The sequence below is a fragment of the Carlito syrichta genome, unplaced genomic scaffold (genome assembly GCF_000164805.1).
Source record: "Carlito syrichta isolate Samal-C Ts95f unplaced genomic scaffold, Tarsius_syrichta-2.0.1 Scaffold314870, whole genome shotgun sequence".
Classification (NCBI taxonomy): domain Eukaryota; kingdom Metazoa; phylum Chordata; class Mammalia; order Primates; family Tarsiidae; genus Carlito; species Carlito syrichta.
The window spans coordinates 957,319-973,806 of NW_007258966.1; the positions used below are offsets into that span (position 1 = coordinate 957,319).

At 47.0% G+C, this 16,488-nt stretch overlaps 1 protein-coding gene across 3 annotated transcripts in view; it reads left to right on the forward strand.

Annotated features, from left to right (window-relative positions):
• Positions 1-16,488, forward strand: part of TSC22D3 (TSC22 domain family member 3) — a 61,282-nt gene that overhangs the window by 39,812 nt on the left and 4,982 nt on the right. Inside the window, exon 1 of one of the 3 annotated variants that reach the window (XM_021705998.1) lies at positions 12,498-12,909. The exons of the other annotated variants lie outside the window; for them this stretch is intronic. Within the exon in view, the coding sequence (XP_021561673.1) occupies positions 12,860-12,909 (50 nt within the window). The 5' untranslated portion in view covers positions 12,498-12,859. Of the gene's footprint in view, positions 1-12,497; positions 12,910-16,488 lie in introns of those variants that run through there. 3 annotated transcript variants of the gene reach the window in all.

Here is a 16,488-nt window from a genome sequence, read left to right on the forward strand (position 1 = left end):
TTACATAGGGTTTTGTGAACAATTAATGAAATAATGTATGAAAAATGCTTGGCACAGTGCCTGGTACATAATAAACTCTCAATAAGTAGTAGCTATTATTATTGTTATTACTCTTACCATTACTGATGACAAATGTGACAATTTGTGATCTTTCTTGCCAGTCTCCCACTTTCCTTTCCCTCACTTGCTTTGGAGTCCTGCCACCTGTTCAGCTGTTGAGACTTGGGTCTCCAAGACCACCTTCTTCAACTCCATTGTGGAACCAGCTTTCCCAGATGGCCTCTTCAGAGAGTGCCATCTCCTCCCAGCCTGCCTGCCAACATGGGGCCCCAGCAGCAGGTGAAGGGAGAGAGACAGACAGGTGGCAGGGGCCAACAAAATGAGGCCATGAGTTGCCGCCTGGTCACCAGTTCTCTGGCAAGGTCTAGCAAGGTCACCTTTTGCTTCTAATTTCCTTCTTTGGGGAGAGGAAGGTTGAAATACAGCCCAGAGGGAACATTTAGATGAAAGCAAGGGCTTTGCCCTTATAGTTTGTGAGAGACTCTCTCTCCAGCATTTATTTTCCAGACCAAGAGACAGTCCAGCTAAGCAGAATGTCATCATCTTGTATAGGAGCAGAGCTCTTAGATCCATGCCACACTGTGGTGGGCCTCCTCCAGCCCCTAGGTTGAAGCCCAGGAGCCCTCAATCCTGGGGCGGGAAGACCAGGTTTCTTCAGGTGAGAGGATTCTTGGGTGTGGTCCTGCAGAGGGAGCTGATTGCTTGTCCTGGGAAATCCAGAGTGTCCCAAACTGCTCCTTAGTCTCTCATCCCTGGGGGAAAGGTAGGAACACCAGAGAAACTTGGTGGCACTAGGCCAGGGAGAACTGAAATCACATTCTAGCGTGCAGGTCCTAGAGATGAAACAGCCCAGCCCATTTCTGGGTTGAGAGGTGAAGGAGAAAATGGGTGGAAAGAGCAGACGGGCAGGGCCTGCCGAACCTAGAGGTGGGGCAGGCAATTGTCTATCTGGCAAGATTTCAGGGGCCCCAAAGCAGACTCCACCCCAAACATCTCCCCCAGCACAAGTAACTAAACAATGGTGTGTTTCTTGAGCACATGCTGGGTGTTCCGCATTGTGCTTAGTCTCTGTAGTAAATTGTCAAGTTCAGGCATTACCCCCAGACTCCCTCCCTTCCTCTTTAAAACTTTGATCAGGAGGGCCTGAGGTCAGGGCTGGGAAAGTGGGGTCATTCAGCACAGTAGCCAGAGAGGGAGAGAGCATGGCAAGAGGTCGGTGGCTGGTGAAGGAAGGCCTGAGGGTGACAGGATGGGTGGTGAGGGGGACATGGGTGGGGCAGGAGATGTTCTTAAAGCAGGGTGGAGGTGCACAGAAGACCAAATGTAGCCAAGCCTTAAGGGAGAGACAGCAGTTGGGAGAGAAGAAAGGGGCAGGCCTAAGGCACACTGACATTGTGTGTGTGTGTGTGAAGAGGGCTCTACCAAGTAACTTGAATGAGTTCTTCAAGTACAGCAGGGTATTGGGGTAATCCCTGATATCTATCAAGGGTCTTGCCATATAGAAATGTAGAAATCTTTCTGTCTCTGTCTGTCTCTCTCTCTTTCTCTCCCTCTCTCTCTCTGTCTCTCTGTCTCTCAGTCTCTCTCTCTCTCTCTCTCTCTCTCTCTCTCTCTGTGTGTGTGTGTGTGTGTGTGTGTGTGTGCTGTGTGCAAAAGGGGAGTGGCTGAGTGGCTTGCCAGCATTGCCTCCCTCCCCTCTGAATACACTCCCTGCCATACTCCAGCATGCACATAGCACATAGCACACACAGTCACACGGTCTCTGATTTTCATAATGGCCCTGCCAAGGTGGGTAAGGCAAGAATAATAACCCCTTGACAGATGAAGAAATTGAGACACAGAGAAATTATTTGCCCAAGGTTACACAGACTGTTTTAATGGTAGAGATGAGACCAGAATGTTGGTCTCCCAACTCCTAGAGTGGTGAAGGCCAAAAGTGGCCTAATGAGTATCCAGGGTAGGTAACCACCTCCGTAGTGTTATTTAAAGAATTCTGGGAAGGATCCCAGTCCCATAAATCTGTCTCTCTCCCTGCTTACTAATACCTGAAGATTCACTCTTTTGGATTGCAACTGTGGCCCCTGTTAAAATGTGAAAAGGTGCTGCTGAAGGAAAGAGTAGGGAAGACAAGGGAGAACGTCTCAGCACCTCAGACCGATGTTCGGAAGTGTCCCCGGGAGAGAGCCTGGCGCTGGAGTGGGATGGAGTATGGCAGGGGGTGTGTTCAGAGGGGAGGGAGGCAAAGCTGGCAAGCCACTCAGCCACTCCCCTTTTGCATCAGGAGGGGAGGAGTTGTGTCAGAGTGTATATGTGGGCAACACTGGTAAGGGGGGCAAGTTGGCCCAGAAGCAGGCCTGGCTCTAATGGGTGACTGCACTTGGGGCCCCAACGCCCAGTCCTTGGACTGCCATATAACCTTGGCAAAGGGAGGGGAGGGGAGGGCAGCAGAGGCAGTGGCCGGACAAGGAAGCAGGTTGGCCTAAGAAGCTGGAATCGAGTAGGGGCGGGGTGGGGGTGGGGGTAGCTATTCAGGGAGCTGGCCTGGAGCCAAAGGCCAGTCCCAAGGGGGTGAGCAGAGGCTTGAGAGCTCTGGGCCCCATTCCAGCTCCTGACCTTGAGTCACCATGCAACTCGGCACTTTTTCTACCTCGGCCCAGACACCCATCAGGTCTCTGTTATCTTGGTTTCCCGTTTTACAGAAAAACGATGTAAAAGTTACTCCTCTAGCTCCTCCTCCTGACCCATCCTGCCCTTCCTATAGCTCTCTTCCTCCCCCTGCCCAGCCCTATCCAGCATCCTACAAGCCTCCTGTGCCTCATGGAAGCTCTGGTTTGCTGCCTTTGGCCCCAGATCTGCACCTCCCCCAGCACACGCTGCCCTGTACCTGATGTGCAGACACGTCCTGGCCCTGAGGGCAAGGGCCTGAAGGTCTCACCCCGCCCTTGACCTAGGTCTCTTGACTCAGAAGTACAGCTGTAAATAGCTTTGTATGAAGCAATCAAGGCTGAGACTATTAGAACTGAGCGGCAACCTTAGAAGTCACTTTTGCCATCCATTCATTCATTCATTCATTCAATTATTCCATTTGTTGTAGACACTTGGAATATAGCTCCTGGCTTCATGGAGCTCCCAGCCTAAATAGGGGTATCATTTATCAAATAAGCACCCACATAAATATAAATTTACAGCCCCAACCCTCTCATATTACCTTTAGGGGAAACTGGGGCCCAGAGTGGTTATGGAACTTTTTAAGGTTGTTCCAGTAGTCAGGGGTAAAACCAGGCCAGAACCTAGCTTTCCTGACTACTGTTCCAGTGTTTGTTCTACCATGTTCTGGAAAGAATACAGCACAAGTGTATATAGCCAGACTTACCTAGAGTCAGAGTCAAATGTGACCTACTTGGCAAGATTTGAAGATCATTAACAAGCAATTTTCCCCTACGGTTGCCCTCCCCTAAGCTTGTCCTTCCCCCAACCTATGACTAAAATTATAGCATTGACTGAAATCTTTGGATTAAAACCCCTGTGATCTGACTGAGAAAACCCTGTTAAGCCATTACCTGTCATTTACAAAAACAGACTTCTTTGATTTATCCTTTAGCACTGACCCAAAGGCTAGGTACATTTGACTTGAGGGAAGGAGACTAGGAGTCTCCCGTAAGGAAGGCATAGCTAGGGAGAACAGTCCCCTTCCTGCTCCCCGAATCTGTGGGCCCCATGAAACTCCAGGCAGTAGGAGGGCACAGGTCGCCGGAGGGACAGACTGGAAGAAAGTACCCGAAAAGGAAGCGGGAAAGTTCTGAAGACATACTCCTACTTCATAGTTTAGCCTGGGGGCCAGCACTGCACAGACACTATGATTGGTGACATTTTGTTTCCAAATACATGTTTACATTTGGTCTTTCCTTATAGTGGATTATACTGGTCTTTTGTCCCTTCCCCAGCCTGATATCTGGGTAGTTTGTACTAAATTGTGATTATTGAGTGGTCTTCCCTGAGAATGGTCAAACAGCTGTCCTTTAACCGTCTGCTAGCCCCTGAATTGAAATGCAGATCCATCCCATACTGACATTCTAGGCGGGCTTACTCTTCCAGGGTTTTAATTGCCTTGGGAATCCTTTAGTCAATGGAAAGAACCAATCCCTACCCAAGAACTGACAAGGACCCTTTTGGATTTCCCTGCAGCTATGATGGAGTTCAGTGAGAAGGGACACTGGTGCAAGTCCCAGTTGCTGCCTAGAATACAGCTGTCCTTGGAACCCTTCTCAAAACAAAGTGTAATACCCAGGTAGAGACAGCTCAGCACTTTAGAATCACAGACCAGGGATTTTCATCTAACCTCTGCCACTCCCTAGCTGTGCAATTCCAGGCAAGTTACTTAACTTCTCTGAGCCTCTGTTTCCTCACAGAACAGGCCTAACTTCTAAGATTGTTAACAAGATTCAAACGGCTAATGTATCTGATGTTCTCAGCACAGTACCAACTAAGCAATCAGTACATAAGATGATATTATTTGGACCAGATGAGACTTTAAGATCTCCCAGTGGTAGGTCAAAATCTAACAGCTGGGCTGGATGTGGTGGCTCAAGCCTGTAGGGCCAGCACTTTGGGAGGCTGAGGCAAGAGGATCACTTGAGCCTAGGTGTTTGAGACCAGCCTAGGCAACATAGCAAGACCTCATCTATACATAAAATCAAAATTAGCCGGGCATGGTGACATGTGCCTTCAGTCCCAGCTACTCAAGAAGCTGAGGCAAAAGGATGGCCTGAACCCAGGAGGTCAAGGCTGCAGTGAGCTGTGATTGTGCCACTGCACTCCAGCATGGCTGACAGAGTAAGACACTGACTCAAAAAAAAAACAAACTTAACAGCTGTGCACCCCTGCCCTCTTGTTAAATTGAGATTTTCATGTCAGGTTTGCTTAAAGCAAGGCCCACCTGCAGGGCATTCCCTGCACTGGTGATTCATGGGTGGGAGGCATTCCACCCACCTATTTTAAGCTGTTCTACATTTTCCTTCTCCTGACATGGATGTGTTTACACAGGGGAGGACGGTCCCAGTCAAAACAAGATGAAAATACATGCTGGCTGGAAGCCCCAGGCTAACTGGTTTCAGGTCCTCTCCCAGCTGTCAACGCCTCACACAACAGGACCACGGAGGTGGGGGGATGCCAAGCCCTACTCCCCTGCCTCCCTCTATCGGCCCAGCTCTGCCTGGTGTCAGGCAGTTGGCCATCAGGTCAAGCTATATGGAGCCCCAGGGCTGAGATTTTTCCAGACTTTTTCAAGGGTAAGAAGGAGGAGCGATGAGGGGCAAGGGCTACCCTCATCAGCTCTAGTGTAAGTATTGTGTCTGCTGCCAGGGCTGCCTGATGCACAGGTAGAGAGGACCACTGCCAACAGAGAGTGGCAGAAAATGGCCAAAGAATGCTTCCTCAGTGACCTGCCCTTCTGCCTGAAATTTCTTCCACTAGACTCATTCCTTTGGGTTAACAGGCAGCTCCTGGTTTAAAAAAAAAAAAAAAATCGCCCCAGGGAAGGAGAATCCCATCAATTCCTATCAGCCACAGACTCTTCCTGGGGGTCCATTTCTCAGCTATGTCACCTTATAAATGAGGCAGTAGAGCTAAAGGAGGGTATGTCCAGGGAGGATGTTTTGATGAGCAAGCAAACAAGGTTTCCCAAAGAGGGAGCACTGAAGATAAACATCCCCGATATGCCCAAAGCAGCCTTGCTGTTTCCCATGGCATCTTCATAACATCTTGTTTTTATTTACCAAGAAGAGAAGGAGAAAACAATCTCTTTTGCCATAAACTCTATTTCTCTTAGAGCTGCCCACTCAGAGGCAGTTTGGTTTCTTGCCAGAGAGTCTTGAATTTTTTGGGTACATTTGTCCCCTAAAATCCCAAGGCCACCAGGTAACCAGGGTCCATTGTAATGCCCCACCTTAGGTAGCACCCCACCAAGTTTATACTTAGCCAGCCCAGGTCACTACTCCCAGAAGCCCTCCGCTATTCTAACATAACTGAGCCAGATCATTACATTTCTCCTGTGAGAAAAACTAAATAGTTCCCCTTCTGAGAAAGACTTTTCATTTTAACAGGACACCTTAAGACTTCAAACCCAAGGCTGATATTCATGGTGAGAATTTCCTTTATCTTGGCAATGTCGGGATATTTTTAGTCTGGATGCCTTTTTGTTCCCCCTCCCCATCATTCCAGCTACATGGCTGTCACCCACTCAGAGAACCAGGCCTGCTAGTCCTAAATCCTCCTTTGATATTGGTGCCAGTTGAGACTTGGCTCCCTGCTCCTGGGCTTTATCACCCTCTACTGCTCCCTGTGGGTGACCTATTCCCAACTGACCTAGCCCCTTTAGCTAAAGATGGAAAGTGACCAAAGTCTCAGCATTAGTTGAGAACCAGGGGCATATACACTAGTAAATTATCCCTTTTATTTAAGAGGTTGGGCCTTGCTTCCAGGTCATTAGTGGCCACTTACTCAATTAAACAGTGTTTGGGTTTCCCAAGTATGTTTGATTTTCACAGGTCTTTTGTGTTTCTAACTGCAGAGTTTCTCTCAGACAATGTCCCTAAATTAAAGTGTCAACAGAAGATTAATTCATGAATTTGCCTGTAGTTCTCCACCAGGGCCATTAGCAAAGTCCTAACATTTTACTAACCCTTTTATTTACTTATTAAGTATACATTTACCACATTTGTACTGTGTGTCAGCCACTGATCCAAGCCCTGGGTGTACAGTGGTAAATAAGATAAGACCCTGCCCTCACAAGGCTTATATTCTAGCCTAGGATGCCAATCAATGCTCACTTGAGACCTTGCACTATCCACTTTCACTTATGGTCCTGTCTAGCTGTGCCTTCAGTCCTGCTGTAAAAAGTAGAAGTCTTACTGGTTACTGATTGCTTGTACCATTATAGAGGTTCTCAGGGTCAAATGTTGTGAAAGCTAGAAGTCCCATGAACAGGGAAAGATTCAGGAGAATAATTCAAATATGGATTCTGTTTTAATACCAACCCCTCAAAATACTCCCTCCTCATAAGCAGTATAGACAACTTGTGAAACCATGGGAGCAAAAGTTAGAACTGGACAGAAGTTTAGAAACACTTGAGTTTGAAACTGGGTTGAAAGGGCTGCTCACTCGGGGAGCCATTCTGCCAACGTTGTTTGGAGATCACCCTTACTCATCACAGACTATTATTTTACTCTCCAAAGAACTCAGCTATGCTGCCTACAAGGCATCCATAAAGTCTACAAACATAGACGAATATTTACAGTGTCATTAAGAACATCTTCAATCTATTAAAAAATGATATATTGTTGGTTCCAGACTCTGGGGTGTTCATAGACATATATACCTTGTGTGACATCATTCCCATTTCAGGGGTGAGGACCTAGCAGCATAGGGCATTTAGAGGCCTTCTATGTAGTCCCCCAGCTGACTGGTGGCCAAGGTAGAAATAGAACTCTGGTCTCCTGCCATATTTTCTTCCCACTTGGCAAAGTTCATTTAGAATGGGGGCTAGAGTGACCTCAAAGTGTACCTCTCTTCACATCTGCATCAGGGGAGTGCCTCTCAATTCTTCTCATCATTACCATCTGTCTGAGGGCTCAGTACCAGCTCCCCTGGGCCAAGTCCATCATTGCAGCAGCCTATTGTTGGGGGGAAAAATTGCCCAGTGACATGACAGATGCCTTTTGGATTATCTTCCAACCATGCTCAGTCTCTGGTTCCCCAAGATGTTCAGGGAGTATCTGTGAAACTTCTTCTCAACTGCTGAGCTAGTAACTGTCTATACTTGGCTGTTCCTCAGTTTCCATATTTACTTTAGCTCTTCTGCAACTCTGTCAACAAACTCCATGGTATTATTAGTTTTAGCAAATAACAGGATGTCAGAACTGTTGACCAGGATTCGTTAGTTTGCTGTTAGAGCTCTATGCTAGGACATAGGAGCTACTGTTCTTACTTTTTAAGGTGGATGAGCTTTGGCAAGAAGCATTCCCTGGTCAGGCCCACTGCATTCTGCTATCTATAGGTCTTTAAGGCCGGTCGTGCCCACAAAGTTTCCACCCACCAAGACCTGGGAACTTCTGTCTTTTGTGGTACAAAGATGTCTATAAGTAAATTTCTTTTTTAAATCAACGCCAGTAGTTTGAATTTTCCATTTTTGTTCTTTATCCTTACAGTCTTGTTGTGGCCTTTAAAAGAAGTCTGTACTTGGTAAGGTGGCTTTGGTGCTTGACATTCATATTGTTGGCAAGGACTGGGAGATGGTCTTTTAGTTTGGCACTAAGAATTTCCAGATTTTTAACCCAAAATATCTTTCTCTTTCAACCCCACCTCCAACACTGACTATTTCAAGGAGCAAGAAAGGAGGTTAAAAGGGTCACTCTGTTGCTGGCAGGCAACCAGGAAGTTCAGGCCTTGGGGGGAAGCATAGCCTTTGTTTATTTAAGCCCCAAACCTAGCAGGCAGTGTAAATTCAACATTAAAATAAAATACCAAAACACAGACCGGATGTGTACCACAGAAAACAGCAAATTCCCCTCCTGCTCCCCCTTGGGAGAGGAGAGTCAGTGAGTAGTGGAGACAGCCTCACTGCCAGGGAGGGATTCCCAAGCTATGGGATGGGGTGATGGGATGGTAGGGGTGGGTGAGCTCCAAGCTTGGATCAGGGTGGGATGGGCATGTTTGCAGAAATCCTGGCAAGTCTTTGTAGTCAGCCCCAGCAGGTTCTTAAGGGGAAAACGAGTCACACCCCTCTGGTTAACCTGGGAATCAAACCATGTTTGACCAGGCGGTGTCAGCCACAAGGGCTGGAGGAGAGCTGGCTCTTGGAGAAGGGAGGTAGGACTGGTTCATTGATCAAACTGTGCAGTTAGGGGAAAATCAGCCCCTTCTTGTTCTCTACCCTGGGCTCTCTCCCACTGTGATGCTCACCCTCCACATCCCCAACCTGCCAGGCTGGGTGCTCCCACTGACAACTGTAAAGTGTCTTAGAAGAAATCTATTCTTCATAACAGAGAGGCAAAATTTGCCAAAGACTTCAATATCGATCAGAGCAGTTTCATGGTTTTCCCTCTAATAGTAACTCTCACTCACAATCTCGAATTCTGGCCTGGAATATGCTGAACCTCATCAGGTCATACCAAGTGGGTCTCAGTGCCCCCAGCACCATGGGGGCTCTTCCCATAGACCCTTTCTTGGCTCTCATGTTTAGGCCAGTGGTTCCTAAAGGCAGTTCCATGGACTAGTGCCAGAAGAGCTGGCATATAACGTGACAAATGCCCTTTCCCAGCCACAGGACTGTTCTGCTAGATTTGCTGGTGCTGGAGCCCAGGACCGCCCGTATTGTCTACAAACTCCCTCAGGTGATTGTGATATTACGAATCTCATCTAGACCCATTTTTTTTCCTCCTCCACAGCTCACGGTCAAGGTTTACCTGCTGTGTGTACATTGTCTTCTAATTCTGATTGGCCACTGACTACTCTGTTGAAAGTAATACAATAATTTAGTTCATACTTTATTACTTGAACTGATAGTGGCTGAATGTGGCACCTTCTCAGAGCTTTTTGCACTGGAAAAGAAACTTTTCAGATTCCTCAATGTATAAAGAACTCCAGGAGAGATCACTGGAACCTAAAGACATGACTCTGATAGTGACATTTGTAACAGGGACCACAGTAGCAGGTCTAGAAAACTCTGAGAGAAATGTTTTTCTCAACTGCCCTTCAGATCACACTTCTCAGGTCACAAAGGGCATCGTTACCAGCACTAGGTCTAGTTTAAACTGTCCCCATAAAGAGCCTATGAGAATCAGTTATTAGGCATTCATAAGATTGATTGTGCATAAATGGTCCTTGTTTTTATTTCACCTTCATTTAAAAGAGTCCATTATAATGTATGATTGACATCTTTGGAAACTGTGGTCCCAGCAGTGCAGGGACTTCCTGTTCCTGGTGTGCAGTGGGAGGCTTCAGGCAGGTTCCCCCTGTGCCCACCTGAATGCCACTCCAAGCTTCCCCTAAAACACTGTCACCTATGACCCTTGCATAGCACACAGCTAGCTCTGGTTGTCAGAAAGAGCAAAGGTCATGACTTCTGACACTCAGGCCTAATCTAGAGTGTCCTGTGTTGCTATGTATGTCCCGTGGCTTTACTACCTCTTTGGAGTCATGGGAAAGCTGACAACAGCAGAGGGTGGTGTGAGATGCCCCTGTCTGCCTGACTATCTCTGTGAATTAGATGGTGTGAAAGGCTGGCAAGGGTGTTTGCACAAATATGTGTGTGCTTTTCTTTCTTCCTGATAAGGTGTGTATATTCCTTGTCAGTAATTCTCGAACCGGGCCAGGAAGCCTTCCTTCACCCCTCCCAGTACTCCTTCGAGTCCCTGGCACTGTTTTCATGATTGAGAGGGCCTGTCCAGGGAGAAATTTGCCCTGTTTCTCTCCTCTCTTTCTGTTCTGAGGCTGCTGCCTCCTCCTGCCACTGGCCCCTACCCCAGCTGGGCTGCCTCCTTTCCATCCAGGAAGTGGAGGCGGCGTGTGGGTGGCTGGAGAGCCAGATGCCCTTTGCAAACTGCAGAGTGCCCCTTCACAAGTCATAGAGTCCCGCAGCAAAGGATCAAGGAGCTACCTCAAGTGAGCCTGTAGTGAATAGCTCCTCTGTGAGGTAAGCAAGGGCCTGGGAGCACAATGTGAAGGCACTGGAGGCTCATAATGCTTACCCATGACCAAGGTGCTAGAGCGCCTGAAGAGGCCGGCATTAATAACCATCCTTTTCTTCCCTAGGGAACCTGTGCTAGCTACTTCAAAGGTCACCATTCTATAGCAGGGCCGCAGTGGAACCAGGTGGTCCACCTTGGAGCCCCTGCCCACTTCACAGTCCCCTTATCTACTGGCTCTGCATCCCCATCAACGTCCTCCTGGTTGTTGTCTTCTAAGCATTGCCAATAGCCCCTAAGTCCTTCACATGCCACTCAAAGTAACCCCGGCAACTGCCAGAGAAAATTGCCTGGAATTTCGGCTCCACAGACCAGAGCAGATGGGGAGAGGCCCTGCCAGTGTCTCCCTGGCCCGAATAGGTTGGTGGAAAGCTGGTGAACACAAACAAATGTGGAGAGTGGCTGTGTTCTTGCTATTTTTTTCCCAGCTCCTGGAGAGGTCACAGGGTGCTGGGATATCCAGAAGGAGAACTATGATGAGGAGATCTGTTTGCCTACCCTAAAGATGTTTGCTGTCTGTAGGGGAGAACAAGAAACCTTAACACCTGTTTCTGAGAGAGATAGGACATGGGTAAGACTGAGAGCTGACGAAAGGAGGAAGGTCAAGAGGCTAGCAAGAAGTAAGCCCCACGCTAAACAATGACCCCCCTCATGGACAGAAGGGACTGGCAACTCAGAAAGCGAATACCTGAGCCTTGTTTCCTTGCTTTACAAACCCCTGGGTTTAAGGAAGGGAGTCAGAGTGAGGGACCTTTCCTAACACTGTCAACCACAATGTCAGAGGAGGCAAAGGTCCCAGAGAAACTCCAAGCTTTGTGGGCACTGGCTAAGTGGGCACCAGTCAAAGGGCAGGATGGGGAGAAGAAAAGTGTGCCCTGTTCTGTGGAAGGCAGTGATGATGCCCAGGATGGTGGTGGTATGGTCTTTCCTAGCCCATAGCTACCCTCCCAGGCACCCCCAAACAAACATGTCACTAAAATCTAACCAGTAGGGAGACTTCTGAATTTGCCACAGACTTCGAATATTCTGGAAGGAAACACAATTTTTGATTTGTACTACCAGTTTGCTTTTTAAATGTTTCCTGAAATGTATCTTGTGCTTTGAATAATCATTCAATCAACTTTAAATTGAACTGATTTGAATTGGATTAAGTGATAATGGAAACTAGTGTGGGGAGGAGGAAAGAGGAGAGTGATTCTATTTACCAAGGTTCATTACAGATCTCTTGTTCAGGACTAGCTGTTTCATACTTGTAGATGGATAATGGGGAGGATGGAAAATGAGAATAGGACTTGGAAAAAATTATAGAGGTAAATTTTCCCAACTGCAAGGCATAAGGACGAGGGAGACAGGCATAAATATTGACACAAGGTTTGTGAAATTTAAGATCTACTGAGTGAAACTGCATTCCTAGATAAGTCACCAATACTTCCAGTCCTGCTGAGAACCTCCCCAACCATAGTTAGTCATCAAAGTTGGGATGATGAAGGTGATTTGACAAGAGCAGTTTTTTACTTCTCTGAATGAGGGCAAGTGGAGTAGAATGCCTTGTTAAAACAGGGTTTGGTTCTCCCTCTCATTCCTAGTGTCACTCAGATTGTTTGTGATGCTCACATGGGACCCTAGCCAGGAGGGAGCTGAAAGACACAGTTCATTGCTCCTGCCATCATTTGGTGCCAGTCTTTCCCGAATCAGTTACTAGAGCTGCTTTTCCAAGGGAATATCCATCTCTCCATGAGGATTCTCCTTGGGTTCCCTCCCACCCACCTTCTCCTTCTGCATCTGCATCAGCAGCTTCCTCCCTATTTTCCTGTCCCCCAAAGTTGGAGCTCTGGGTCCTGGCCATGCAGGGCAGTTCACATGATCCACAGAGAACAAGGCACTTTCTCTGTCTCTGTCTTTCCTTCTTGCTTCCCTCCTTCTGGACTTTGGGGATTTTCCATGAAGTCAAAGTAACTGTGTAAGTGGCAGTGGCCTTCCTGTGTATAGTCTTCCACATGGAAGTGGAACCAGAGGGGAAGAGAGAAGATAAGCGAGAAGCAAGGACAAATTAAACCATGGCATTTCAGCCTCCTTATTCCCCAAGCCTCTTCAGAAAAAGGGACAAGTAAGTAATTAGAACTAGACAGAGCTTCAGAAGGAAGGGGGCCCATGGTGGAGGAGTAAGTGGGGAGGGATGTTTTTCAACCATCCCATTAACGCTGTGCAAACGCTCTAGCACTCAATATGCTTTTTGTATTTCCTTTTCCAGCTCCTAACCCAGTGTTTGCTTTGTGGCTTGTCCTGCACCTCTCGCATCGTGTCTTTTTCCGCTTCTCCTGACACAGGACCCTGTGTTTTTCTGGCAACATTGCTGAATCTTTGGGTGGAACATTCCCCGTAGAAAATAAGGAAGACTTGCCTATAAATAGTTTCCTTCTGGCTGCATGGTACACAGTGCTTCAAGTGTGACAAAAGGGGAAGTGAGATGTTCCCCCTCAACCTACTGCACCCACCCTAAGATCCTGCCCCAGGATTCTGCCACCCAGACTTTGTCCAGTTTCCAGTCCACTGTCCCGTGGGAACCTGAAGTAGGAAGGGTTTTTGTCCTGGAAAGTCTGGCCTTTGAAGTGGAACAGACAGGTGGGAATGCTGAGACACGTCCTCTAGCTTAAAAGGAATATGTTGGCTTCTAGGGTCTCCTGAAATGGAGGCTGTTGGCCCTGTCCTCGTTATGTTGACCCTGTCGCTTCCCAGAGAGGTAGAGTCAGCTATGTCTGTTTTGTTGAAAAGTCCCATTAAGACTAAATGGAGAGCAAGTGAAGGGCCTGGCTCTTCAGCTAGGTGCTGTACCCGCTAGTTCTGGGTCTAGTCTACGTTGTGAGTTGTGAAATGTCAGAAAAGGAGTTTGGAAACATTTATGAATGTTGGGGTTGCTGGGCTGTTGAGTCCCTAGGCAAATTTTTCCTGTTTGGGGGGCCCCCTCTATGGGACACAAGGACCCTGAGAGTCTCAAGGATTACTCAGAATATTAGATCAGATTATAGATGTCACGTACAGCACAAACTTCTACACACTGCAAGGCTTGACACTGCTATTCCTGTGTAGAGGAATTTTCTGGTATACTGAGGGTTAAGAGGAAAACCCTTTGGGTTTCTCCTCCTTCTCCCCCACCCCTTCCTACCAACCCTTATCTCCCCTACACTTGTAGCTGAAAAATCTTTCTACAGAGACGTTGAAGTCCATATTCCCTTGGGAAGCCAGCAGACCCTGGGTGGGATATGGCCATTCTTTGCTAATGGAGGCTCACAAGGTCTCAGGGTGATCTCTTCTCGCTCAGTTGAACTACAGGTGCAGAAAGGATGAGAGATTGGCTGAGTGTGGGCTGAACTCAGAACATCCTTTCCAAGTTGTATTTTTATAACAAAATCCCTGATAGGAGCTTTTTTTCTTGTTGTTGACCTCATTCTTCTAAAAGTTGAGAACAGTAGGAATGGGGGAGAGGGGAATTGAGTGAATTAAGGGTGCCAGTGAGTGAAGCCCCAGGAGCTCAAGGTTTGGTGTGACTGTGATTATTATTGCAAGACTTCATACTTTTTTTGAACTATTGTATACCCAGGCCTGCATATTCCATTCTGAAAGCCACCTGGTTGGAGTAATATTTCCTATTTCCTAGACAGAAATGGCTTTCTTTGAGGACTGCTTGGCTGCTTTTTGGAATGATGTGGGTAAGCACGGCCCTCTCATAAAGTTCGTTTGGACGGTTTGGATATTCTTCTGGCCGTCCATTATTGCTTTCCCCTGCCTCAAGTGTTGGAAAAACCTTGGACCTCTCCCATATTAGCACTGCTGCCCCTCTCCCTTTCTTCCTGCTTACTACTCTCTGGCAGCTTCAGCCAATCCCCTGACAGCCTCCACTCACTCAACCGAGCCTCCACTCTTTCAACAACCCTACTGCCTGCCCCACCAGTCATTATAGTGGGAACAAACTTGGTCTCTAGGTCAGGAAGACTTGGGTTAGAATCCCAGCTTTGCAATTTATTAGTTCTGCCACCTCGGGCAAGGTAGTCTCTCAGACCCTTGGTTTCTTCATCTGTAAAATGACAGTGACAGTGCCTGCACATTGGGATTTGTGGTACAGCCATTGCCTGCCCATAGCTGATGCTCTGTTAACGGTAGCTATTATTGTCAGTGGGTCTCAAACTCAGCTTGTTTTTTAATGGAAGTATAATTAGTGGACACTCAAGTGCAGCTTTGATAGCAAACTTAACCCCTTTTCCCTTCCCTCCCCAGACTACCTGGATTTCTCTGCCTCCGCCTCCACATAAGCAAGTCTCTGTTGAAGGAGCTGTTTTTACTTCTGTCCTGTGCTGTTTTCCTGGTAGTGTTTTTTTACCCTGCCAACCCAGATTATTTCTCTCTTCCTTTTTCTTCTTACCATCTCCTTTGGAATCTCGGGGTGGGAAGCAATCGTTTAGAAAAAACTAACAAGCCAATGAAAGGTCAACTCAGAGACTTTCTGGAAACCTCTATGTGGCATAGCGGGCAGATTAATATATTAGGGAATTCCAATGTCAGTTAAGCTTATAATTTAAGAATTTTTTTCTGAGCTAGTGTTCTTCATGACCCATAAATACAGACTGCACTTTGTTCTATCTACCACACATGGCTTAGTGCAAATGCCATGTTCAGAGAGCTTGTGTCCTAAAGTTAACAGAATGTCCTGAGATTGGGGTTGTCTCCCACCTAAAGTTTTTAGGTGAAAAAAAATCATCCTGGGATTGTGTAGTAGGTTGCTTGGATAATTCTATTGGTCAGCCCTTTGCAAATATAATGGCTGTTGTGCACATATTACCACCACTGGAATCCACCAACAGAACCCCATGTCATAGCCAAAGATGTTGGCTGTTTGATGGCATAGAAGTACTGGAAGTCTGGAGGAAATCAAGGCCTTCAGACTGGGCTTGGCTGGGGCCTTGGCCAGGGTGTCACTGCCAGGCACCTGGTTAAGAGAAATATCCTGAAGCAAATAATAATTACCTTCTTTGCTGATAAGAGGCCCCAGTACTTTTCCAATAGCATGATTGCATTAGTATATTTTTTTGGATCACTGCCTGTGGAACACTGATTCATGGGTATTGGCCTTAGCTTCATCCAAACTATTGTATATGTGGTGGAACCCAATGTTCTCTTATGATCCTGGGTTGGTGTAAATAATATTCCCAGTTGCATCACCTGTCTCTGCCCCTCTTGCTCCTTCTGGCGGCAGTTCTGCTTCTGTCCACCAGGTGGCCTCACTTAGGAAGGAGCAGAAGGGATGGAATGGATCTCAAGCTTTTTTTTTTTTTTTTAAGCTTTAGGCCGCAAAGAATGAAAATTATTTTGATTGACACATGTATACCTCCTATTTGGCAATAATAACCTCATTTTCTTTGTGGTTGGTTGTCTGATTTATTATTGAAGTACCCTCTAATGCTATGTATGGCTGGACCCATCACAGGCAGGTGTTTTCCTGGAATGGTTTATAGATAGCCTTGATTTGGAATTGAGTTGTCATTCATTGTAGAAAAGTAACAATTTTTTTGTTTTTAAAAAGTAGGGACAGCCAGACTCAGTGACTCAGCCTGTAATCCTAAGCCTTTGGGAGGCTGAGGTGAGTGGATTGCCTGAGCCCGCGGGTTCAAGACCTGCCTGGGCAACTTGGTGA